Raw genomic sequence first — 25,680 nt, 5'->3', positions numbered from 1 at the left:
ACACACACACAGTATAGTGGCACACCATATGGTGTGTTTGTTTGTCTGTTTGTTTGTTTTTATGAGACAGGGTCTCACTGTGTAGCTCTGGCTGGCTGGAACTTGCTATATGGACCAGGCTGGCTTCTGCCTTTCAAGCTGAGAGGCAGACACTTTTAATCCCAGTGCTCAGGAGGCTGAGGCAAAAGAATCATCAAAAGTCTGATGGCAGAGTGGCTACAGACTGAGTTCAAGGTCAATTTGGGCTATAAGTGACTGAAAATAAACAAGCACTTCTCATTCTTCATCAGGAGGGATCCTGTGCTACCCACGCACTCTGGCAATAACAGGGCCATACCCAGATGCCCTCTGACCATGAACCAGAACCATGAGCCAAAATAAGTCTCTTTTCCTTACCAAGGCTGTAAGAATTATTTTTAGCAATTAACAGAAAAAGGACAAATTTTTTGTATGTATGTGGTATGCATGTATGTTAGATATGTTCACATGTGACTTCCTTCCTATGCAGACCAGGCTGGGCTCAAACTGGAATTTGCTCTTAATCTCCTTTTCTAACGTCCTGTTTCTGCTAAGGACATTCCTCTAGAGTGAGCTAAGCTCCGGGTCATTTCCCCAGGAGCAGCTGTGTGCAGTTCTGGGAGCTCTCAAGCACGAGCCATTTCCACAGCTCCACGCTCACCCAGCCGCTCCTGCCATAGCCTACAACACAGGCATCAAAGTGCTAAATAGCTTAGCACTGCGTACAAGTGTGGCAGAGGCCACAGAAGTCTTTCCACCCAGAAAGCTTCACAGGCAAGTTCTGTCTTGAGCTCTCTGCCCTTCTCTGACCCCATGTTTCTTGATCTCAAGGCATAAAGATTTCTTTATATCTTATTTTTGCAATTTCTCCCAACCAACCCTGAGATCAGGCATATTGAGAGAGGGTAAAACCAAATAAACAATCCTCTGAACATCCAGGAAATGGCTGCTGGGGCTTTGAACTCCACGAACAACCGTGGCAGCTGTGCACATCTATGCTGGGTCTTCCTCTTCCATCGCCACGTCATTGCTGGTGCTTTTACTCTGTTCATCCTCGGGTCCCGCAGGCAGAATGCTAGTGACAGTATGCAGAAGGGCTTCAATCTGCTCCTCCGTGAGCCGCTCTTCGCTCTCTTCTACCATCTGCAAGGGAAAGGAAGCCCGTCAGGGGTTATTAGTAAGCCTCCCTCCATTGCCCACCCGAGCCATGCAGTCCACAGTGCCAGTCCAGAACCTGGACCTGAGCCAGCCAGGTCTTCATCTAGGATCCACGGTAGGATGAAGCCAGCTCAAATCCAAGATCAAGCCACAACAAGCATGCAATATGGTTCTGTGGAGCTGAGCATCTGTCTGTCTGTCTTTCTCTTCCTGCATGTTGCTCTTCCTTTTTTTGGTGACAAGGTAGCCCTGGCTGTCCTGAAACTCACTATGTAGACCAGGCTGCCCTCCAACACACAAAAATCTGCCTGTCTCTGTCTCGTGAGTGCTGGAACTAAAGATGTGCATCACTACTATGTCCAGCTTGTTCTTCTTTAAATAAAGGGAAATTCTAACTATTCTGTTCCCATTCACATCCACACACTAATATGTCGGGTGTGCAAAGAAATTCACCTTTGTAGGGGCGACAGGGCCCTAGATAAACTTTAGGATTTCACAACAAACTACCTCCCTTGTAAGTGGTATGACCCAGTCATTCGATGCTGCTTCACCTGTACCAGTTTCTATCCTCCAACAGTTCTCACTACCCCTGCTACTCACCAGATCTCTGCGGGGTTCTCGTGATCTCTCCCAATACTCACTGCAATCCTAGCAAGAAGCAGGACTGGACTCCCAGCCTGGCATGCCCAGGTAGAAAGCCTCTAGCTAACACATATCACACTGTGGTTTGGCTCCTAAATGTCCCTCAAATGCTGTGCCTAGGAAGTTTGGTCCTCAGCCTATGACACTACTGGGAGACAGAAGAACCTTCAGTAGTGGGGAGTACAGGGAGGAAGTCAGGATATTGGGGGTGCTAGGACCCTAGGCTTTCCTCAAGTTTATGGCTTGGTCACTGTCCAGGCCTAAAGCAACAAGGGCCATCTGTACTTGGACTGAATCTGCAACCATGAGACAAAATAAACCTTTCTTTTTGATGAAGTGGTTATGTCAGGTATTTTATTAAAGCAAGAGAAACTGACGCAACCCACTAATCTCCAAAGAAGGCAGAAGAGGAGCCTGACAAGGAAGTAGAAAAAAAAGAGAAGCTGAAGAGATGATAGCTCAGCAGTTAAGAGAACTGGCTGCTGGTGCAGAGGACCCATTTCGGGTACCAGCAGCCACAAGCAGCTCATAACCATTTGTAACTACAGCCCCAAGGGATCTGACACCCTCCTCTGGCCTTTGCAGGCACCATGTACACCCTCACACAGGCATCAGGCACACACATAAACATAAATAAAAACTAAATTTTTAAGATTTTAAATTTATTTTTATTTTTTACACATATGAACATTTTGCATGCATGTGCACCACGTGTGTGCCTGATGTCTGTTAAGACCAGAAGAGCACATCAGATCCCTTAAAACTGGAGTTAAAGATGGCTGCAAACCACAGAGGTGCTGGGAACTGAATCTGGGTCTCTGGAAGAGCAGCAAGTGCTCTTAACTCTCCATCCTCATAAAAATACAACTTTAAGCCAGGTGGTGGTGGCACATGCCTTTAATACCAGCACTTGGGAGGCAGAGGCAGGTGGATCTCTGTGAGTTTGAGGCCAGCCTAGTCTACAGAGCTAGTTCCAGGACAGGCTCCAAAGCTACAGAGAAACTCTGTCTCGAAAAAACAAAACAAAACAACAACAACAACAACAAAAAAAGATGGAGAAACAGAGCTGGTGCCCCATTAGAAGCTTCTCCCCTACTGGATCACATTCATGGTACTAGAAGGTACCATGCACATTATCAGAGAAGAAAAGTAGTCTTCAATAATCACCTAGCTACGAACATGTCTGCAAGATGTACTGCTACCACAGTAGCACAAAAGTTACGGGAGTAACCAGCTGCTTTTCGAATGGATTTAAGACCCACTCCATGGAGCCCCAATATGGCACTGCTAAAGGGCCAAGAACCTGAGACTAGACAGGTCATGGGTCCTAAGGGAAGTCTACTACAATTATCCTGCTAAAGTAATACAGCAGTAAATGACTCTTAATGACACACTGCTGTACCCATAGACCAGCACATCACACACCCTCACCAGCGAAGCTTCTTGCAGCAGATGGGACCTAACACAGACCTACAACTGGACACTGCAGAGAGTGGGAGATTTCGGAACACAACTCTAATGAGATCAACCCCCTGCTATCAAGGCTCAGAAATCTAAGCTGAAGAGGAGGTGGAAAGATTCCAAGAGCCAGAGGTGATGGATGATAACAAGGAGTCTTCAAGGCACAGAAAGGATGATCTACGTAAGAACTCAGAGGGAGCCGGGCGGTGGTGGCGCACGCCTTTAATCCCAGCACTCGGGAGGCAGAGGCAGGCGGATCTCTGAGTTCGAGGCCAGCCTGGTCTACAAGAGCTAGTTCCAGGACAGGCTCTAGAAACTGCAGGGAAACCCTGTCTCGAAAAACCAAAAAAAAAAAAAAAAAAAAAAAAAAAAAAAAGAACTCAATGACAGACAAGTTTAGCCCATCACAGAGAAGGGGAGGTAGACACAAAGTCCGACTCCTAACCAAGAGGCTATTTGCAACAGAAATCTGCAGGGAAAAGGAAAATCTGTTTTCTCCAATGGAGTATCACTGGGCATGCCAATCACACTCCAGGGCAAGACCCATGCCCAAGAGCAGGCTAACATAAAGCAGACTCCATGTTCTTTATGCCTTCTGTTTTAGTTTGGTAATTTTTGTTTTATTAGGGATCTTTTGTTTATTTTGTTTTTTATGTGGTTGATTTTTTTTCTCCTTTGATAGAGAGAGAGAACATGAAATTGGGAGGGTAAAGAAGTGGGAAGGATCTGAGAGGAGTCAGGGGAGAGGAAAGAATATGATCAAAATAGACTTTATGAAATGTTTTAAAATAATAAGAAAAGGGGCTGGAGATATGGTTCAGTGGTTAAGAGCACTGACTGCTCTTCCAGAGGACCTGGTTTAATTCCCAGCACCCACATGACAGCGCACAACTGTCTGAAGATCCAGGTGCAGGGGATCTGACACTTCACACCAATGCACATAAAATAAAGTTAAATAAATCATAAAAATATTTTAAAAAATAATAAGAAAAATGAAAAAAACATAATTCTTTAAATGTATTTTTAGACAGATATGTTGATGCATGTCTTTATTGCCAGTATTTAGGAGGTAGGGACAGGAGGATCAGGAATTCAAGATCATCCCAGCCTCAACTACATATTAAGTGTGAGGCCAACCTAGGCTACATGAGACCTTACCTCAAAAAAATCCACAAAATCAGATCAGACACACAAAATTAATGGCAGTAATCCAACACAGTATGCCCCCAAAGAAGAAAGGGAGTTGGAGTGAAGTGTCTGGTCTGATTACTTCGTGCAAAGGAAAGACTGTCAGCAGATGAAACACTGCAGACAGGGCCAAAGCATCTGTGAAGAGCGCCACATATGAGGAGCCGCACTGGAAACATACCGACCGTACTCAAGCACGCTGACTCTGGGGCACGGCAGTGTGCAAGAAGCTCTGTCTGCCGCCCCAGGTCTTTAAGCTCAACCCTAACTCCTTCTGGAACACCACAGCCTCTCTCCCTGATGCTGGGCAGCAGTATGGAGCCTCCTGCTATGGGGTGGCTGAGACCCTCCCTCTGAGGCCTTCCTTTTTACATAGAACCAGTGCTAGTGCCCAGCATCACTGTCTCTGGGTCTGGCGGCTGCAGTGCCAATCAGGAGTCACCAGGTATGTCCTTAGCAAAAGGGCACCAGCTCTCCAAGCTGGCAACTTTACCAGAACTATATCGACAGGGTAACTGTAGTTGGAAAGGTGGTTTTAAACATAAGATTCTGAGTTTTCAAGCACAGGAAGAAAACGAAAGCTTACCTACCCTCTTCTTGAACCATCAGGGTGAGCAGCAACTACATCCTGCCTCACCTTTCCTCCCCACAGGAGGACAGCCTAAAATAGGAAACTCGAGACTCAGCTGGGCAGTGGCACACGCCTTTAATCCCAGCACTTGGGAGGCAGAGGCAGGCGGGTCTCTATGAGTTCAAGGCCAATGTGGTTTACCAGAGCTAGTTCCAGGACAGGCTCCAAAGCTGCAGAGAAACCCCCAACCCGAAAAACAAACAAACAAAAAAACCCTCAAGGCTCCATCTCAATGTTCCCCAAGACCAACATGTCAAGTTGTTCCCAATATAAAAGCAGATGAATATGTAAAACCCTAGCAGGCAGACAGCTTCTGGTGAATGACAAATCTCTGCACACACAAAGCTCTCTATTCCCTGGAGGCCGCCAAACACTCCAGGAGAGGCCACTCCCCACTGGAAGTTGCCAGTCCTAGCACGCGACTTTCCTCACATGACCCAAGCCTAACAGGCCAACAGAAGCAATTAGAAATCAAATGCTTTAACACTGAAAGCAGTTTTAAAGCTTTACTTTACTTTTCTTGTTTTGTTTTTTTCAAGACAGGGTTCTCTGTAGCTTGGAGCCTGTCCTGGAACTCACTCTGTAAGACCAGGCTGGCCCTGAAATCAACAGAGATCCACCTATCTCTGCCTCCCGAGTGCTGGGTGTAAAGGCGTGCGCCTCCATCACACCAACTTACTTTTTTCTAATTTTGAAAGTTTTTCATCTTTGTGATGTGTTTGTGGGCGCATGCTCAGCGAGTATGCTACACGTGTGTGTTATCAGGGGACAGCCTTGGGTCTGATCCTCACCATCCACCTAGTTTTGAGCCTGGGTGTCCACTGCTTTATGTGTGACAGGATAGTTGGTCTGTTTCCAAGGGATTCTCCTCTCTCTGCCTCCATCTCCCTAAAGGAGCCCTAGGATTACAGACGCTCACACTACACAACAAGCTTTTATGTGAGTTTGGGGGATTTGAACTCGGGTCCTCAAGCTTGTGGGGAAAGCACTGTACCCACTGAGCTATTTCTTCCACACCATCAGCCTTAGAATCAGGACCTATCTGAGCACTAACATGACACTTCCTAAGGAAGACTTGACAAAACTGCTCTTCACCTAGGTAGAAATTTCTACTCTGACCTTATTGACAGGTGCAGAAAATGAATAAATGCAGGCAAAATCTTACCAAAATACTGTATACAACTACTTTCAATCTATATGTTACAGTACATATAAATATAAATCAATCCTGTGTTGAAACTTGGGCCTTAAATGAGACAATCCTGGGAATAAGGTCCAATACTAAAACCAGAGTTTTTCATCCTGGAAAACTCAGCTGTAGCAACAGCCATGACTTCAGCCTCTTTGGCCAGCAGTGTACTTGGCCTCTCAACATCAGCTTCCTCTGAACCAACTGAAAGTGATGCCTACAGTGAGTTATAGGGGCTGCTCACTGGGCCGGGAATGCTGTGCAGGACAGGATCTGTGATGGACCACAGCAGAGCAACCTGGAGTCCTTCCTCACAGAGCCCCTCAGTCAGTGCATAGCCACCGAAGGACCACGACAAACCCTAGCTGAGGCCTTCTTGCTCTCACCCAACTCTAGCAAGCATGGGTGGTGCAGCCCCTTTTCTGATGCTGTAGTTACCTCCAGGGAAGCCAAGTCCTTTGCTCTCTGAACTCTGAGAAACCCTCATTCCTCATGCTCTCTGGCAGACAGGATGCTGCTCTACCTAGCCCTGGCTGCTCGCTAAATCTTTTGCAAACCAATTCTATGGTAGGAAAAAGATCTGATTAGAAAATGCTCTAGCTGCAGGGAAAGAAGGGTCTGTAGAAAGAGACATCTGAGGGAACACCCACACTAACCATCACTCACAAGCTTGACAGTGAGTCTAGGCATCACCTCGACGGCACCTGGTCGACTGGTAAGGTTCTGGGTGCACCTGTGAGGTGTCTCTGGAAGTCTGTGTGAGCTAATCGACTTGCTGGAAAATGTCTTCGGCCAATGCAGGTGGGCACCACTCAAGTGGCTGGGGTCAGGACAGCACCATTCCTACCCAAGTGGTCACTCGTGTCCTGGGCAACCTCAGCTCAGGCTCTTTGGCCTGAAGCTGTAGAACATACAGCAGTCACCCTAAGCTCTCAAGCCCTACAGCCCTCAGACTGTTTGAGACTATCAGCTTCCTTGATTCTGAGGAACTTTCCACCTGGACGAGCCAATCTACTAGTACCCTTGGGGTCTTCAGCTCTGTAGGGCTTTCTGGGGGGGCCTCTGTGCTCCTATATAACCTTGTGGTCTATTCCCCTAGTAAATCCCCTCATCCTGTCTCTGGTGATACAGACCCCAACTGGCCACTCACTGTCCTCTGAATAAAGGTGAGAATATCTGTCCTCCTCCGACACGGAAAGGGACACGGACAGGCCCTGGAGCCAGCGTCTAACATGGCAGAGCGCTCAGTAGCAGCTTTTCCAACAAGCAAGTCCGGAGCTTTCCCCGGCTCGAGATGGAGCCCTTCTAATCCTCCTCATCGTTCCTCTTCATCTGTCACTTGGTCCACAGACATGCATATGGTGCTGATTAAAGTTGGAGGAGACCCAACATGTAATCCTTACTAACCCAAGGGACAGGGATTGGTTTCTTCATCTTTCCCTTCTCCTGTAAGCTGAATCTGTCTAACATCTAGAACAATGAGGACACACAGATGGGGACCTCTGTTTAGCATAAAGGCCAAGTCCCCCAGGAAGCTCCCCAGAATGGAAGGAATGTCTATAATTTAATTCTGGGTACGTTGGAAGGACGAGCACAACTCTAGGAAGACAATGAAGGCTTAGTCAAAACTTACTACTTTAATAACGTTTGAAATGTTTTAGATAATTGAGAGGCACATAGAGGTTCTTGGTCATTGTTTTCCATACTTTTGCAAATTTTACAAAGACCTGATGCTTCTTCCGTACTTGTTTTTGTTTTTTATTATATGTATTTTTAAAGAAGGAGCAGAATATGTTGACCTGGGCTGGCCTCAAATTGTCATCCTCTACTTCTGCCCCCACAGCATGGCTCACAGGAATGCACCCCAACCCCTGCTAAGAGCTGAATATTTCTAAGATAAACTTTGGAAACTATTGTTACTAATTCTCAAAAACCAAGTTTTCCTGGTGGTGACAGGGCCCCGCTTAACCCTCACAGCTAACTGATGCTCTGCCGTGTACCAGAAGGCCCCTGCCACATGACACCTGAGAGGAAGCCTCTCACTGGCCTGCACCTTCACTTCCTCCCCAGAACAAAACCCTGCTCTGTCTCTGTCCACCATGGCTGAAGCCCTGCACTGTGACTGCATATTGGGCCTTACAAATTCCTAGGCTGCACCAGATACTTTTATGCAGGGAAATGAGAACACATTCGTGGGTTTAGAAAGGGATCTGTAAGGCGGGTATGGTCACACATGCTTGTAGAAGCAGAAGGAAGGATGAAGACCTGCAGGGTGAGTTATGAAATGCTGACAGAAATTAATGTTATATGCTCGAGAGAGACTGAGCAGACTAACAGAAAGCGGGGACAAGTGAGCATCAGCTAGAATAAGAACTTCTGCTGAGAAGGCCCGGGAGGGCAGGCGAGGAAGACAGCATGTGGGGAAGAAAGAAAGAGGTGGAAGGGTGGGGGAGGGGTGCACTCTGAGTCTAATGTTTTTAAGCAACATCTGGTTGGCTGAAACTCCTACAGGCAAGCCATGGCCAGAAAGGCCTAGAACAGCAGAGGACACCAGGTTGCCAAACCCGAGGAAGGAACTGAACTTCCAGAGTCCCACTCTCAAGTGGCGAGGGCCTCCACTCCAGTCCCTTCTTCACTTATGACACGGGATGGGTGTGTCAGTCCCTGGCTTGTTTCCTCCTCAGCCTTCTGCATCTCAGACCCACAAAACTACTCCTGGAGTCCAGCGGCCCTCCCCCACTCACCAGCTGGATCTCAACAGCGGTCATTGGCCTGTGGTTCAGAAGCTGAAGCTTCTCGGCTCTGTCAAAAGAAAAACATCAACTGCTTAAAACTCTCCTGCCTTGAAGGACCTTGGTCTTGATCAAGTTCCTGTCAGGAAATAACTGGAGAATCCCTGCCAGGTGGCCCTGTAATATGGACAATTCAAAGAGGAGGGGACACCAGACCTCTCCTCAGCGGTCCATGTGCCAGCATCCCACAGGGGACACAGGCACAGCGCTTCCTAAGGGAGCAACAGCAGAGGTGAGGGCTGAGGGACAACTCAGCTCATCTGCACTCCTAATGACTGGAGCACCATCCCTGGGATCTTCAAGAAAAACCTGCCTGCCAAGGGTTGTCCTCTAATCTCCACATCCTGAGCAATGGCACATGCATGCCCATACTCATATAACAAATAAGAACATCTAAAGCATGTTTAAAAAGATAACACTTGTCATTCACAGTGGCACAAACCTCTGATTCCAGCACTTGGGAACTAGAGGCAGGCAGATCTCTGTGAGTTAGAGGCCAGCCTGTCTCAAAAATACACAATAACAACAACAGAACTCCACATATTTGCTACACTAATTTTTATTTGGAAAATGAGAAAGTGTTTTCTTTTTCTTTTTTTTTCTTTACTGCTTTATCATTATTTTTATTTATACTCTTTTTTAAATTTATTTTCTTTAAAAAGGAAACAAACTACCATCTTTTGTCATTTTACATAAGAAAGTGTTTTCTTGATTCAATTTAAAGAAAATGAAGAGAAGATTCTCCTCATTGGTTAGTCACTGCTTCGAAATGGTTAAGAATCCAGTTTTGAGAGTAAGGTTATACATTGCTCAGATTTGTTTTGTCTTGATTTCTTTTTAGAAGGATTATTTTTTAGACATGTATTTATTTATTTGTGTGTGTGAGTGTGAGAAAGAGAGAACATGTGTGAGATGCCACAGCACACACATGGATGAGAAGCCACAGCACACACGTGGATGAGAGAGAGAGAGAAAAAAAAGAGAGAGAACGTATGAGATGCCACAGCACACACGTGGATGAGAGAGAGAGAGAGAACGCATGTGAGATGCCACATCACACGCGTTGGTGTCAAAGGACAACTTGCAGTTCTTTCTCTTTCTCCTGTGTGGATTCCAGGAGTCAAACTCAGACGTTCAGGTTTGGCAGCCAGTACCTTACTCACTGAGGCATCACCATTTTATTTCTTAAGATAGGTTGGCCTTGAACTTGCTATCTAGCTAAGGATGACTTTGAACTCATGATTCTTCTGCCTCAATGTCTTAGATGCTAGGATGTGATGATAGACGGGGGTTGTCAACTTGACTGGATTTATCATCACCATGGAAACAAATCTCTGGACATGCCTGTGAGATCGTTTCCGGATGGATCAACTGGGGTGGTGATGTGACTAATGTCACCGCCACCAACCCACTAGGTCTGGAGTCCAGCAGCAGCATCCATCTCCGAGTGCAGACTGAGACTGCACTGTGACCAGCCGCCTCCCACTCTGCTGCTATGCTTTCCCCAGCATCATGGACCGGACCCTTTCTCCCGCAAGTGGCTTTGGTCAGGCATTTTGCACAGCAAAAAGTAATTAATATACAGTGTTACTGAGGTTTGAATTATCTTAGTAAATTAAAAGATGCCAGGCATGATGGCTCAGGCCTGTTATCTCAAAACTGGGGAAGCTGACATAGGATATCAAAGTTGAGCCAGCCTGGGCTAAGTAACAGCTGAAGATAGTAATTACCTACCATACAACTTGGTATGAGGCCAAGGATACTTTAACATCTGATCTTCCTGCCTCCACCTCCCAACAGGATTATAGGTCACCATATCCAGTAGCAATTATCACAAGAGATACACAGCCCACTGTTGAAGAGGTTAAAAGGTGACAGGACTTCAAAGATTAATTTTACTTCATGTATGAGCATTTGTCTGCAAGAATATTATGTACACTACATAAGGAGACCAAAGGAGGGCATCAAATCCCATGAACTGGAATTATAAACAGTTTTGAGCCTCCGTGTGAGTGTTGGGAACCAAACGCCAAGGGCAGCAAGTGATACTAACCATTGAGCCATCTCACCAGCTCCAGTGACAGGACTTGAAGGGGAGAGGAATGACCCTCTACCTTCGCCATCCCCACACAAGTGATAAGTTCTACATTTCTTCCGGGGTCTGACTCTAGAGTTTCACGCTCATCCTTTAGTTCTGTCCGACACAAATGGAGTTTAAAGAGACTCTAGGGGCTGGAGAGATGGCTCAGAGGTTAAGAGCATTTTGTCTGCTCTTCCAAAGGCCCTGAGTTCAATTCCCAGCAACCACATGGTGGCTCACAACCATCTGTAATGAGGTCTGGTGCCCTCTTCTGTCCTACAGACATACATGCAGACAGAATATTGTATATGTAATAAATAAATAAATATTTTTTAAAAAAGAGACTCTGGATAAAGATGCAAAACCACAGCTGCTTACTGTTGGAGAAGCAGTGTGAGTTAAGTACCTCCCCAAGCCTCAGGTCCACGTATGTAAAAAAATTAAAGAGTAGCACTTAGAGCTCATGAGGGCTGTAAGAGGTGACATTCTCATATCTGAAGTGGCCGCTACCACCACTTACTGCCAGTTCTCCATCTGCTGCCAAAGGAGGACGATGTTTAAGTGACAGGAGATAGGAAGTAACCTGTCCACAGTTCCCAGCAGTCAAGACAGGACTCAGCCGCCAGCTCTCACACTGACCATATGCTTCTAGCAGAAGCATCCACCATGACGACAGCCCCACCACAGCTCCAGTCATTCAGGCACCGTTACAGCACACGTGGTCAAGCTCTACTCCTCAAATCCCCTGAAACGTTTACCAATCATTCCTCAAATGAGATTTCACAGTAGCGGAGCATTGGCCTCGTATGCAGGAGGCCTTGTGTTCAATCTCAAGCAGGATGGGAAGGGAGGAGGAGGGAGAAGAAAGATGAAAAGAAAAGAAACAAAGGGAGGAGAGGTGGGAGGGGAAGAGAAAAAGACTTTGCATTGAGCCCTGAGAATTTTCTGGGCAAAACTGAGGGAACCAGGGCTGGGGATGTGGCTTAGTTGCTAGGGTTCTTGCCTGAGTTCCACTGCCAATACTACATAAACCAAGGCCTCCTGGCATACACCCTACCCTGCCTCTGCTCTGCCACTGCCAGCCACTGCTTCCTTCAGAAGTTCATCCCTATGGATTCCAGTGTCCCTCTTTCTTGTCTGGCCCTTCGCTGACTACTTCTTCTTTGTGTGCCGGGTTCTCTTCCCTTGTCTGGCCCTAGCACTACACACCGTCACCTTTTCCCTCCAAGCCTCTTACTGACTTCCTCATACAAAATGCACAATCTCCATAGCTACTACAGGTTCTGCTGGAGAAATTCACGTTTCCAAGATATGTGAGCTGAGCTCCAGACCTTTGTAGCCAAGTGCCTCCTACACATCTCCACGTAGACATTCTAGATGCTTCGAAACCAACACATCTGATGCAATTGTGACTACTTTCCAAAAACTAGCTCCTCCCTGTACTTCTTGTCTGGAAGAGCCTAAGGTCAGAAATCTGGCAGCCACTCCTCACTTTTTCTAACCCACGCCAACACTCAGTTCCCAGGTACTTATGTTTCTTCCCTCCAACCTCTCGGTTACAGGACAGAGGCTCCCAGCCCTTCAACTTTTTAGTATACTTTCCTCTTACAAGCAAACGCCTTCTTAAAAGACTGAGATCTTGTGACGGGAAAGATGGCTCAGTGACTAAGAGCTTTTACAGAGGACCCAAGTTCGGTTCCCAGAGCCCACATGAAGGCCAACAACTTTCCACAACTCCTGTTTCAGAGGATCTGACACCCTCTTCTGCCCTCCACAGATGCCAGGCAGTGCACATAAATACACACATGCCATTCCCAGGAAGACCAGAAGGTGCTGGATCTGCTGAATGCTAGAAACCCAGGTCTACAGCAAGAATAACAAAGTGCTCTTAATCACTGGCCTACCTTTTCAGCCATGGTCCTCCCAGAGGTTTTGAAATCAGTTTGAGTTTCTCTAGTTCAACCCCAAGCACCCTGTGAACTCTGCTCTTGAGCGGTCTGTCTTCATATGGCTCCACTTTCACTCAGTGATCCAGGCAAATTGTAGACACGACACAGCAAAGCCTCAGGCCAATTCCCAACTCCCTGCCTTGCCTAGCAAATGGTATTCCTCACCCGAATCTGGAGACTTCTCTGTCTCATCATCGCCTCTTATAAACAAAACAGTACCCTAAAACCGACACTTGCGTGCCTCTCCACTGTGTCCCCTCCATCACAGCACCGAGAGAGACAGAGCTGGCATGATACAAATGCAGTCTGAAGGGTGAGCGGAAGGAAGGGCTAGGGAAGCCTCGACTTCGAGCAGAAGCTTGCGGCAATTCCGAGGACACAGCAAGCAGGAGTTGATGTTCTGAGAGCAGACCGGGTGAGACCACCAGGGACACCTGAGAATCCATCATCTACACTTGAGCTCTGCTGGTCTGAGGTCCACGTCAAACCCCTGGAGTAATATGTGTGCAGGAGAGAAGCTGGGCAGAATTCCTACAGACCTAACTGAGCTGGCCTGTGAGGGTAAGTGTCCCTCTGCCAGCTGTGTGCCTTAAAGGGCGATCTCAGGACAGGAGCAGGGGTTGCTAGTTGGGCACCGAGAAATAGAGATCAGGCCAAATCTAAACTATTAAAGAATCAATTTTGGTGGCGACTGGGGTAACACACTAAATAAAACAATTACATAGCACATGGTACCAGTGACCTGAAGTTGAATTCCAACTGTATTATTTTGTTGATGAAGTCTACGAAGTCAAACAAACACAACCCCTAGCCTGCCCTCAAGGACTCCAGTAAAGATATCTTAGCAAAGTAATGAATGGCTCCCCAAGCAAAACAGAAAGAAGGTGACTTCAAGATCAAATATAAGATTGAAAGGACATGTTAAACATAGTTTTTAACGTGATTTCTGGTTAGCAAGGCTGGCCACCGTCTTATCTGGCAAGTGGCCCTTCACCAGCCATGCAGGCAAAGAGGCAGAAGTCAGCCACAGTGCAAGAAGCTTGCTGGATCCCTCTACTGGCCACTGTGCAGCACTGGATCCCTCTACTGGCCACTGTGCAGCACTGTCAGGAGCTTTTGCCCAGGCAGTCATAAAACCAAGAGGTAAAGATGTAAAAGGCTATACGAGACTTTATAAATGATTAGTTTGATGACCACAAATTGGAAAAGGGAGCCAGTTAATTCTCTACTGAAGTGGGCTTTAAGTTAATGTGTATTCAACCAATTCTGAAACAATTTGCAAAGTAATTCCTATTTTATAGGTTTTTTTTTTCTCTCTCTCTTCCTCCCTTTCTCCAACTCTTTCTCTCCTTTTCTTTTGGCAACACTGATGGTAGAACTCAGAACCTTAGCCATGCTAAGCAAGTTCTCCACCATGGAAAAGATGCAGGGACTACATCCAGATAGACAAACACTTGGGAAAGGACTTGAAAAATCAGTCATTAAGATTTCTGTCACATGGGGCTGGCATGATGGCTCAGAGGTTAAGAGAGTGTAGTGCTCTTGCAGAAGACCTGGGTTCAGTGCCCATCACTCATGTCAGGCATCTCACAGCCATCTGTAACTCCAGCTACAGAGGATCCCAAGCTTCTGCATCCTCAGGCATCTGCACTCACCTGAACTTATCCACATGCAGACACACAGACACACAGACACACAGACACACACAATTAAAAATAATTTTAAGGGGCTGGAGAGATGGATCAGCAGGTAAGAGAACTGGCTTTGATTCCCAGCATCCACATGATGGCTCCCAACACACTATAACTCCAGTTCCATGGGATCCAACAGGCACACGTGATGCACATACATACACACATGCATGTGGGCAAAACATTAATATACATAAAAAAATCCAATAAGACATTTTACTGGGTGGTGGAGGCACCTTTAATCCCAGCACTCAAGAGGCAGAGACAGGACGATCTCTGTGAGTTCAAAGCCAGCCTAGTCTTTGGAGAGAGTTCCAAGGCCACACAAAAAAACCGTGTCTCAAAATACAAAATAAACAAAAAAAGCAAATAAATAAATAATAAATAAACTTAAAGAATTTAAAGAGCAATTATGCTTTTAAGGCCAATTCCCATTGATGACAATGAAAACCCTCAGTAAGTTTGGCTCCACACTGCATAACAAAGGGGCAGCATTAACAGAGGCTGTAACCACAGAATTGCCAGTCTAAACTATCTGAACGTAATAGTCGAAAGGCCCAGAATATAATTCATAAAGTTATTTCAACCAGGAAAATATGACTTATTTTCAGAGGAAAAGAACAGATAGTAAACTCATGCTAACTCAGATCTTAGAATATCAAAGGTGTCAGCTATTACTACAACACGAAGAAAAGGAAACAGTGGTGAACTGAATGGACAACCAGCAGGTCTAGCAAAAAAGTCATTCATAACCGTGTGCAGACAGTGGAAGGGGAACTGGAGAGATAGCTCAGTGATTAAGAGCAATGGCTGCCCTCCAAAGTCCAGAGTTTGGATCTTAGCACCCACTTTAGGAAGCTCACAAACAACCGTAACTCAGCGCCAGAGGATCTGATGTCTTCATCTGGCCTCCAAGCACAACTACACACACACACACACACACACACGCATGCACGCACGCACGCACGCACGCGTTTCAAAGCGGTTTGTCTCCAGTGTCCACCTAAAGAACAGAGGTGGAGTAGCGTAGCAATCATCACCCCGTATCCCGTACAATGTACCGAAAGCAACTGGAGGGCTGGGTCAGTGTTCAACAATACCACCTAGCATGTGCAGAGGCCTGGCTTCCATCCCTAGTATCAACAAACACCAAGAAAGAAAAGGAAGAGAGGGAGAGAGGGAGGGAGGGAGGGAGGGAGGGAGGGAGGGAGGGAGGGAGGGAGGGAGGGAGGGAGGGAGGGAGGGAAGAGGGAGGGAAACAAAAAAACCCAAACAAATAAAAATTTACAAAGCGGCTTTTGGAAGTTACCAACATTAACACTAATCCTAAAAGACATGGACTGGTTGTCTCCCAGTGTAAACCCTTAACCTGTGTTTTTAGCTTTTGTAAACTGAACTCACATAAAGGCCAAGAGAAGCATCTGAGGTGTAGGCAGACTATAGTCAAGCCACTTCTACCTCAAGTAAACACAATGCCAGATAACTTTGTTCATCAACCTTATAAAAAGAACTTCCATTGTCTTTGTTTTGTTTTGTTTTGTTTTTGCCTGCCTTCTTTCCCCTTCCCTGCAACCCCAAACCTCGGATAGTTCTGGGGATGAAACCCTCACACTTGCTAGCATGCGAGGTAAAGATGAGCACTGAGCTACACTCGCAACTCAGCACTGTTAATTCTGAACCCCACTTTCAATCTCATTTGGCTGTAATGACAGGCAGCAAAGAGCTTTATGAGCACTAAGGAAAAGACTCTGGGATAAGAACACAGTGGCTCTACAAGGCCATGTGTCTAATTTTCAGTTGTCTTTTCTCGCAATACCATGATCCCACCTTAAAACAGTACTGTGGGGCTGGAGAGATGGCTCAGAGGTTAAGAGCATTGCCTGCTCTTCCAAAGGTCCTGAGTTCAATTCCCAGCAACCACATGGTGGCTCACAACCATCTGTAATGGGGTCTGGTGCCCTCTTCTGGCCTGCAGGCATATACACAGACAGAATATTGTATACATAATAAATAAATAAATTTAAAAAAAAAACAGTACTGTGTACATCCTTAATCCCAACATCAGGAGGCAGAGGCATCTCTGAATCTCTGGGCCTGTGGCCAGCCTGGTCTACAGAGTGAGTTCCAGGAGAGCCAGGGCTACAGAGAAACCCCATCTCAAAGAACAAACAAACAACAAAAAAAAAAAGTGGAAAAAAGCAAGAAGCAAAAAAACAAACAAAAAACCCAACAACAACAAAAAAACAGTACTATGTGCAATTATGAAATTATGAGGCCAAAGTGTGACTGAATGAAGATGCAGCTGTTTTAAGAAACTATTCTAAGACATTATTCTCATTGCATTTTGTGTTACCTTTTGCCTACTGAGGATAACTTACTTGGTCAGCTTGTGGCTTTTCATTGCTGTGAGGAATTCTTGAACAATCGCAGGACTCTGGTTACAGCATGGCGTTTTTGATATATATTTTAATGTCTAAAAATTAAATACACAAAATTAAGCCAAACATAGATATAAAAATTTTGAGGGATTTTTGCCCATGAAAATCCCAGCAAAATTCTTCAAAGACCTCGAAAGAACAGTACTCAACTTCATATGGAAAAGCAAAAAAAAAAAAAAAAAACCCAGGATAGCCAATAAAAGAACTTCTGTGCAATAAAAGAACTTCTGGAGGCATCACAATCCCTGACTTCAAACTCTACTAAAGAGCTACAGTACTGAAAACAGCCTGGAACTGGCATAAGAACAGACAGGAGGACCAATGGAACTAAATAGAAAACCCGGATATCAATCCACACATCTTCGAACACCTGATATTTGATAAAGAAGCAAAAAAAAAAAATCAAATAGAAAAAAGAAAGCATATTCAACAAATGGTGCTGGCATAACTGGATATCAACATGTAGAAAAATGAAAATAGACCCATATCTATTACCACGCACAAAACTCAAGTCCAAATGGATCAAAGTCCTCAACATAAAGCCAGCCACACTGAACCTCATAAAAGAGAAAGTGGGACGTACACTTGAACGCATTGGCACAGGGAACCACTTCCTAAATAGAACCCCAGCAGCACAGACACTGAGAGAAACAATTAATAAATGGGACCTCCTGAAACTGAAAAGCTTCTGTAAAGCAAAGGACACAGTCAACAAGACAAAACAGCAGCCTACAGAATGGGGAAAGATCTTCACTAACCCCACATTAGACAGAGGTCTGATCTCCAAAATATACAAAGAACTCAAGAAACTGGACACCAAAAGATCACATAATCCAGACCTAAACAGAGAACTCTCAACAAAGGAATCTAAAATGGCTGAAAGACACTTAAGGAAATGTTCAACATCCTTAGTCATCAGAAAAATGCAAATCAAAACAACTCTGAGATTCCATCTTACACCTCTAAGAAAGGCCAAGATCAAAAACACTGATGACAACTTATGCTGGAGAGGTTGTGGGGTAAAGGAAACACTCCTGCATTGCTGGTGGGAATGCAAGCTGGTACAATCCCTTTGGATGTCAGTGTGGTGATTTCACAGAAAATTAGGAAACAACCTTCCTCAAGACCCAGTAATACCACTTTTGGGTATGTATCCAAAGGATGCTCAACCATGCCACAAGGACACATGCTCAACCATGTTCATAGCAGCTTTGTTTGTTATAGCCAGAACCTGGAAACAACCTAAATGCCCCTTGACAGAAAAATGGATAAGGAAAATGTGGTACATTTACACAATGGAGTACTACACAGCAGAAAAAAAATAATATCTTGAATTTTCCAGGAAAATGGGTGGAGCTAGAAAACATTATTTTGAGTGAGGTAACCTAGACACAGAAAGACAATTATCACATCTACTCACTCATAGGTGGTTTTTAAACATAAAGCAAAGAAAGCCAGCCTACAAACCACAATCCCAGAGAACTTAGACAACAATACAGGCACTAAGAGAGACTTACATAGATCTAATCTACATGGGAAGTAGAAAGTAGAAAAAGACAAGATCTCCTGAGTAAACTGGGAGCATGGGGACCTTGGGGGAAGAGTTGAAGGGAGGAGGGGAGTGGCGGGGAGGGGAGCAGAGAAAAATGTAGAGCTCATTTTTGTTTTTAATTATGTGATTCTATGTAGGTATGTGCCCTTGAATACAGGTATCTGTGGAGGCGAGAGGCTTCTCTGAACCTCCTAAAACCAGAGTTCCAAGCAGCTAAGTCACTCAGCATAAGTGCTGAGGAATCAACATGGACCCTCTCTACAAGAGCAATATGTGCTCAAAACCACCGAGCCATTTGGAGCCCCAGGACACAGGAATTTGAATCAGGCGCTGGAGAGACAGCTCGATGGTTAAGAGCACACACTGCTCTTGCAGAGGACTCAGGTTCAAGTCCTAGCATCCACACTGTGGCTCACAACTATCTATAACTCCAGTTCCAAGGATCTGACACCCTCCTCTGACCTCCACAGGCAAACAGGCATGCACATGGTAAACAGACATATATGCAAGCAAAATACTCAAATACATAAAATCTTGAAAAAATAGTTCTGAATAAGAAAAAAGGAAAGCAGCGCTATAATTTAATATTCTAAAATTTTCAGATTTTTAAGAGTTATTTTTAGATTATGTTTATGTGTGCACATGTGCGAGTATGTATATAAAAGAGCAGGGGTATAGGAAAGAAATACTAATCCCCTGACACTGGAGTTGGTTACAAGTGGCTGCGAGCTGCCCAGTGCAGGTGCTGAAGCCAAACTCAGGAGCAATAAGCACTTCTGACTGCTGAGCCATCACTCCAACCCCAACACTTGGGGAGCTCTGTTGTTGTTGATGACTTGTCTTTAGGCTATGATGAGCTGCAGTTTATACAACATTCTAATGTAATACTTTCTTGCTGTTTCCATTCAATTCCCAAACAGGTTAGGAAGAACAACCTTATGAATTAATTTTGCTTTCTTTTTATATGCTTTTAAACCCAGCACTAAAGAGGAAGAGGCAAGCATATCTCTGAGTTCCAAACCACACTGGTATGTGAGTTCCAGGTCTACCAAGGTTACACAGTGAGACCGTCTCGAAAAACTGAAGAAAAGGGGAAAACTTAATTTGGCCTTGCACAAAGGACAGTTCTAGCCTTTGTCCGAGAGTTGTAGGTGGTGATTTCCAGGACCCTGGAATGCTATGCCTGGACTCCTGGGTAATTCTGCTTATCAGCCTAACTTAGGGGTTGGCCACACCTCGACAGTTTCAGAGCAAGGGTTAGCTAGCATAAGACCAGCGTACATCACGACCCAGCGGAGCTTCCCTGCTGGCAACATTCCATGCTACAGCCACAGACCAACTTTAGAAAAGTAGTGACCGAAGTCCATGTGTGAGGACAGTGGAAACTATGACTTGGATATTCCCCTATTTTTTTATTCTCTTGGCTAATTTTAGTCTGAATCCTTTCCTTGTAGCAAACTGTCACTGTGGCTGTAATGGCTTCAGTCCTGAGATAGATAACAGGTGCTAGCACTGTTACACATTATCAGTGTTGTTTCTGTTCTCGTTGTAAGCACTGATCCTGCTGTCCCTTCCTACATGAGCCAAGACCCTGCGGCACCAGACAATCTTACCCCTCACTTGTAGCTCTCCCTTCCTGAGTTAAAGGACTGTAAGTCAGTGGACACCATGTCAGGACAGCCATTTGGATGGCTCCCTAGACATCTTGGGGAATGGCATAAGAATCACTGCTGCTTGTTGTGGCTCCTGAACAGACAGGACTGTTTTGAACAGTCTATACTGAATTTTTTATTGTTGTTGTTATTACGAACCACAATGAACTCTAGATGATCCTGTAAACATTTCCATGCAAGCCAGAGGAAAAGCATTTCCTTGATGGCCTCGCAGGGGGTCTGTATGACTTGTGGGAAAGAGACAGGCTATGACTGGAGCAAACATAAACTTTATCTGCATATGAGGTTCTCTGTGGTCACTACCAACACCCCTTATCATGGTTGGTCTCCATGTCAACTTGCCACAAATTAGAACCACCTCAAGTAGGAAGCCTCACCTAAAGAAGAGTCCTGATTGCCTTGATTGATGTGGGGTCCCACTCGTGTTGTGAGCGACACCTTCTGCTAGTAGTCCAGACCAAATAAGGGCATGGCAGGAGGAGGGTCACCTTGCCCCTGTCCACATGGCCTCCCTCTACTGAGTTAACCTGCCCTGTTGCTGATTCCCACACTGGTAACAGGACCAGTGTTTCAAAGCTTTCATCATGGACTAGAGAGACCAGCAGTTCCCAGGAAACTACCAGTTGCTCCCACCCCAACTGAGAGCCAGCTGTTGTGAAACTATTCTGTCTACTGAGGCACTGAGTCTCAAGGACCAAGAACTACAGGGTTCTCAGCTCTCAGGTCTATTGCTGTTACTATTTTAAACCTGACTCAGTGTGTGTATAACATATATAGTTTTACCCCATGAATTCCATCCCTCTAAGAGAACCCGGACTGACACACCCCTTCTGTGACTATCTAGGTAGGGGTCAGTTCACTGGTGAGATGGCTATAGAAGACACCCTCACCCTCCATGCTGCGACCCTTCCCTGATGTTGCCACATGCCCAGTAAAATGCTTCTCAGCTGGTTCCTCTATTTGTCAGCGGTTTTTCCTGTCCAGTGTCTAGCACAGCAAGCTGCTTGGGCAACATGAAGAAGCAACACAGACAGTGGCAGTGGAGCAGCAGAGAGGCAAAGCTGAGTGGCTGACCAGACAACTACAAAGGTGGCACGGGCAGGCTGCTCTGACAACTGAAGAGGACACAGAGCTTCAAGGCTGGCAGCTGCCTCCCAAAGAGAGCCAGGGAAGGACTAGGAGGGACGGTGATGGAGAGTGGGTGGAGGCCTGAGGCTGTAGAGTCAGAGAACAGCCAGCGATGTGGCAGCATTTGCCTGTGTAATCCCTGCACCTGGGAAGTAGAAGCAGGAGGATCGGGAGTTCAAAATCATCCTGGGCTACATAAGAAGCCTGAGATCCTATCTCAGAACAGACAGACGAAAGGGTTCCAGAGAGCCATCAAGTGTTTAAGACCAAAGTTGTCAGGCACCCCAGGCCTGCAAAGTATAATACTAGTACTACCAAGGGCTGCTGGGAAGCTACCATGACAATTGCTGCCTGACTTTCTAGGCCTACCCAAGAACTGGAACAGAAAGTCGCACTATCAAAAGCCTGCATCGAGGTTATAACACTAGAGGGCGCCATCCGCGGAGTCTCCTATAGGCCAGCTGCTATCACCTCCAAGGAAACAGACCCAGCACTAGCACTGTAAGAGCTTCCCACCTACCCACAACTCTCATCCAGAGAGAGCAAAAGGCTCCCAGCCAGATGACCGGGAGCATCTGAGGGTCGTTCGGTGGGGACCCCAAATACACACTTAGTGTCTACAAGTCAGGACATTTTATTCTGTCTCACCTACTGGTAGGTCTCCCCATTCCTCCCACCCTCACCACTGGAGAGGCCCTGAAGGCCCTGAGCAGCTGGGCTCACCTCGTAGGTGATGGTGTTCAAGTTCTGCTGCCCGGCACTGTGTTTGTTCTTCCCACTCTCCTTCCGCTGCTCCTTGAGATCTGTTAGCAGCTGGTATACCTAGGAAGAGACACAAAAGACATTTGTCAGTGAAGCTGAGAGATGTGTTTCTCCAAGGTTCTAAAAGACAGTCAAGTTATGCCACTTTCTTCCCACGAGTTGGTCTAGATCAAGTATTTCATCCTAGAATTGTGCAGCATCGTTCAGATACTCTCTTAGCTAAACCAATTCAAAGCCTCCTTTATCTATCTATCTATCTATCTATCTATCTATCTATCTATCTATCTATCTATCTATCGATTGATCAATCTACCGATCTACCTACCTACCTACCTACCTACCTATCTATCGGTTTTTTGAGACACGGTTTTTGTGTAGCTTTGGAGCCTGTCCTGAAACTTGCTCTGTAGACCAGGTTGGCCTCTAACTCCCGAGTGCTGGGATTAAAGGTGTGTACTACCACTACCCGACAAAGCATCCGTTATTTAAAATATTGTAGAGAAAGCTCAGAGACTAAGAGCACTTGCTATTCTTGCAGAGGACCATCGGCCAGCTCATAATTACCTGTAGTAACTCCAGGTCGAGGGGATGCCCTAGCCTGGCCTCTAGGGGCAAATATTTACATGTGCATACCCACACACAAACACACACGTTAGAAATTAAAAATAAAACCCTTAGGGGGCTGGAGAGATGGCTCAGCAGTTAAGAGCATTGCCTGCTCTTCCAAAGGTCCTGAGTTCAATTCCCAGCAACCACATGGTGGCTTACAACCATCTGTAATGAGGTCTGGTGCCCTCTTCTGGCCTTCAGGCATACATACAGAGAGAATATTGTATACATAATAAATAAATAAATATTTTTAAAAAAATAAATAAAACCCTTAAAATAGTAACTGTGAACACAACTTTAAAACACATATAGCCAAGCAGTGGTGGCACACGCCTTTAATCCCAGCATTCAGGAGGTAGAGGCAGGTGGATCTCGGTGAGTTCAAGGCCAGCCTGGTCTTTAAGAGCTACTTCCAGGGGCTGGAGAGATGGCTCAGTGGTTAAGAACACCGCCTGCTCTTCCAAAGGTCCTGAGTTCAATTCCCAGCAACCACGTGGTGGCTCACAACCATCTGTAATGAGGTCTGGTGCCCTCTTCTGGCCTGCAGACATACAGACAAACAGAATATTGTATACATAATAAATAAATAAATATAAAAAAAGAGCTAGTTCCAGGTCAGGCTCCAAAGCCACAGTTCTTGGAAAAACAAAACAAACAAAACAATCTATCACAGGCCAGGGAGACGGCTCAGCTGGTAAAGGTACTTGCTGCCAAACATGGCAACCTGAGTTCCATCTCTGGACCCACACGGCAGGAGAAAACAACTTCCAAAAGTCCTCTGTTCTCCATGTCCATGCAGATACATATTACACAAATAAGTAAGATCTAATTTAAAAATTAAAAACATATATCACTAATCCCTTCTTATCTCAAACTATTATGACTATTTGTAGATTTTCCTAAATATTTTAAGGGGGCTCTGCTTAATACACAAGTCTAGTATAATAACTTCTTCCTATAACAGAAAGAGCATGAGACAGATGATAAAACAGCATCAAAAGAAGAGCTGAGAATATTGTTCAGTGGCAAACGATTTGCCTAATATGACACAATCCCTGGGTCCCCAGCATGCTGAGAAAAACAAAGGGGAAACACTATGATTCTTAGAAGAAAACTTTCCCGCAAGGAAAAACACATAAGCATCAGTGCTAAGCTGGAGGTGACTGAGACTTTCCTGTTTCTGAGATTCTACCAGAGATCTGAGGACAATACAAGCTCACAGATCATTATTAGCAGGTGTGTAACACCCACCTCCAATAGTGTTCCCCGCAACCCTACCACCTTTGAAAACCGGTAGCATGAGACCCAATGAACATAATGTTTCCCCAAAGAAACAAACACCCAAATACTGAGCAAAGGCCAATCAGTACAAAGTAGTTCCTACAAATCGACAAACAGTTCCTTCCTAAGGCTAAGTCACAATCACTTACGTGGGCCTTTAGTAAGCAGTATGGCAGACTGAGTTGATTCTACACACACACATAGCCCAGAATGGAGACCCAGATCCCCCAGACTGAGTTTCACTGTGACATGGACAGATAGGGAATTTATACACAGGCTCTTCTACACTGGAGCTGCCCATCAGACTGCTTTGCCAGGACCAAACTAGACCCAGGCAAAGCAGAAGGCAGTAAAAATACTAGGATCTCCCTTCTCACCAATTTCTTTCCTCTTTTTGTCCATCAGCCCAAATTATAAAGCTGCTCACTCTTACTAAATTACTCAAAATAGTGAGTCAAGTCAACTCTTAGTCTCAAAATGAGGGTACCAGCCGGGCGGTGGTGGCGCACGCCTTTAATCCCAGCACTCGGGAGGCAGAGGCAGGCGGATCTCTGTGAGTTCGAGACCAGCCTGGTCTACAAGAGCTAGTTCCAGGACAGGCTCCAAAGCCACAGAGAAACCCTGTCTCGAAAAACAAAAAACAAAAAACAAAAAACAAAAAAAAAAAAAAAAAAAAAAAAATGAGGGTACCAACATCTCTGAGGCCCTTTGAAGATCCAAATGAAATAAAGGATGGTAATCAGGAAAGAACTAAGATTTTTTTTTCCTTTTGTTTCTCTGTAGCATTGGAGCCTGTCCTGGAACTAGCTTTTGTAGACCAGGCTGACTTGCAGAGATCCACCTGCCTCTGCCTCCCAAGCGCTGGGACTAAAAGCGACTAAGATTTTAATAGAAAGAAGTGGCTCTACAGCAGCAGCTCCTCCTCCTGTCTAACCTAGCGACAGACCCTGGGATTTACAGAAGGGCACTTAGGAACCAGAGCCTCCCCGCATGCCTGAGTAACCATGCATAATTCACAAAACCCAGACCATTCCAAGATCCGCCTGGGGCCACCTACCCTGTGTTAAAGTGGAAACTTCAAATGAGTTGTCATTTCTAAAGAAAACTAATCTTTCTTTAAGCCAGGCAGTGGCTGCGCACGCCTGGCCAGCCTGTTCTACAAGAGCTAGTTCAGAACAGGCATTAAAGCTACAGAGAAACCCTATCTCAAAAAAAAAAAAAAGAGAGAAGAAAAGAAAAGAAAAGAAAAGAAAAGAAAACTAACCCAACATCTTCATAAGCAAAGACAAAACCAAAAGAGGAAAATACAACAGCCCCTGTGAGAGCCCTTACCTCATAGTTACTGAGCAGTGCCGCGTTTGCGTCCTTCCTGCAAAAGAACAGTGAGCCATTGTCAATCCACATCCATTACAAGGTCTCAAGTGTCTATAAAATAATC

The 25,680-nt window shown here is 45.4% G+C and overlaps 1 protein-coding gene across 1 annotated transcript; it reads right to left on the bottom strand.

Moving 5' to 3' along the window:
- Positions 1-864: 864 nt before the first annotated feature.
- On the bottom strand, positions 865-25,680 carry LOC119824905 (CGRP receptor component). Its single transcript, XM_038345485.1, has 5 exons — positions 25,575-25,680; positions 22,314-22,412; positions 17,178-17,272; positions 9,032-9,089; positions 865-1,161 (listed from the first exon to the last, which is right to left on the bottom strand). Exons 1-5 carry the CDS (start codon positions 25,644-25,646, stop codon positions 1,012-1,014), a joined length of 474 nt encoding a protein of 157 aa, XP_038201413.1. The 5' UTR covers positions 25,647-25,680; the 3' UTR covers positions 865-1,011.

Source organism: Arvicola amphibius, chromosome 10 (genome assembly GCF_903992535.2).
Source record: "Arvicola amphibius chromosome 10, mArvAmp1.2, whole genome shotgun sequence".
Taxonomy (NCBI): Eukaryota; Metazoa; Chordata; class Mammalia; order Rodentia; family Cricetidae; genus Arvicola; species Arvicola amphibius.
The sequence above is the reverse complement of the archived record's forward strand: the minus strand, read 5'-3'. Positions and strand labels throughout refer to the sequence as shown.

Excerpts from the sequence above, each read along its gene's own strand:
- LOC119824905 (XM_038345485.1), bottom strand. The coding sequence starts at position 25,646 with ATGTGGATTGACAATGGCTCACTGTTCTTTTGCAGGAAGGACGCAAAC. Across the intron at positions 9,090-17,177 it reads AAAAGCCACAAGCTGACCAA|AGCCGAGAAGCTTCAGCTTC; the intron begins GTAAGTTATCCT and ends TTCTTTTGACAG. Across the intron at positions 1,162-9,031 it reads CCGCTGTTGAGATCCAGCTG|ATGGTAGAAGAGAGCGAAGA; the intron begins GTGAGTGGGGGA and ends TTTCCCTTGCAG.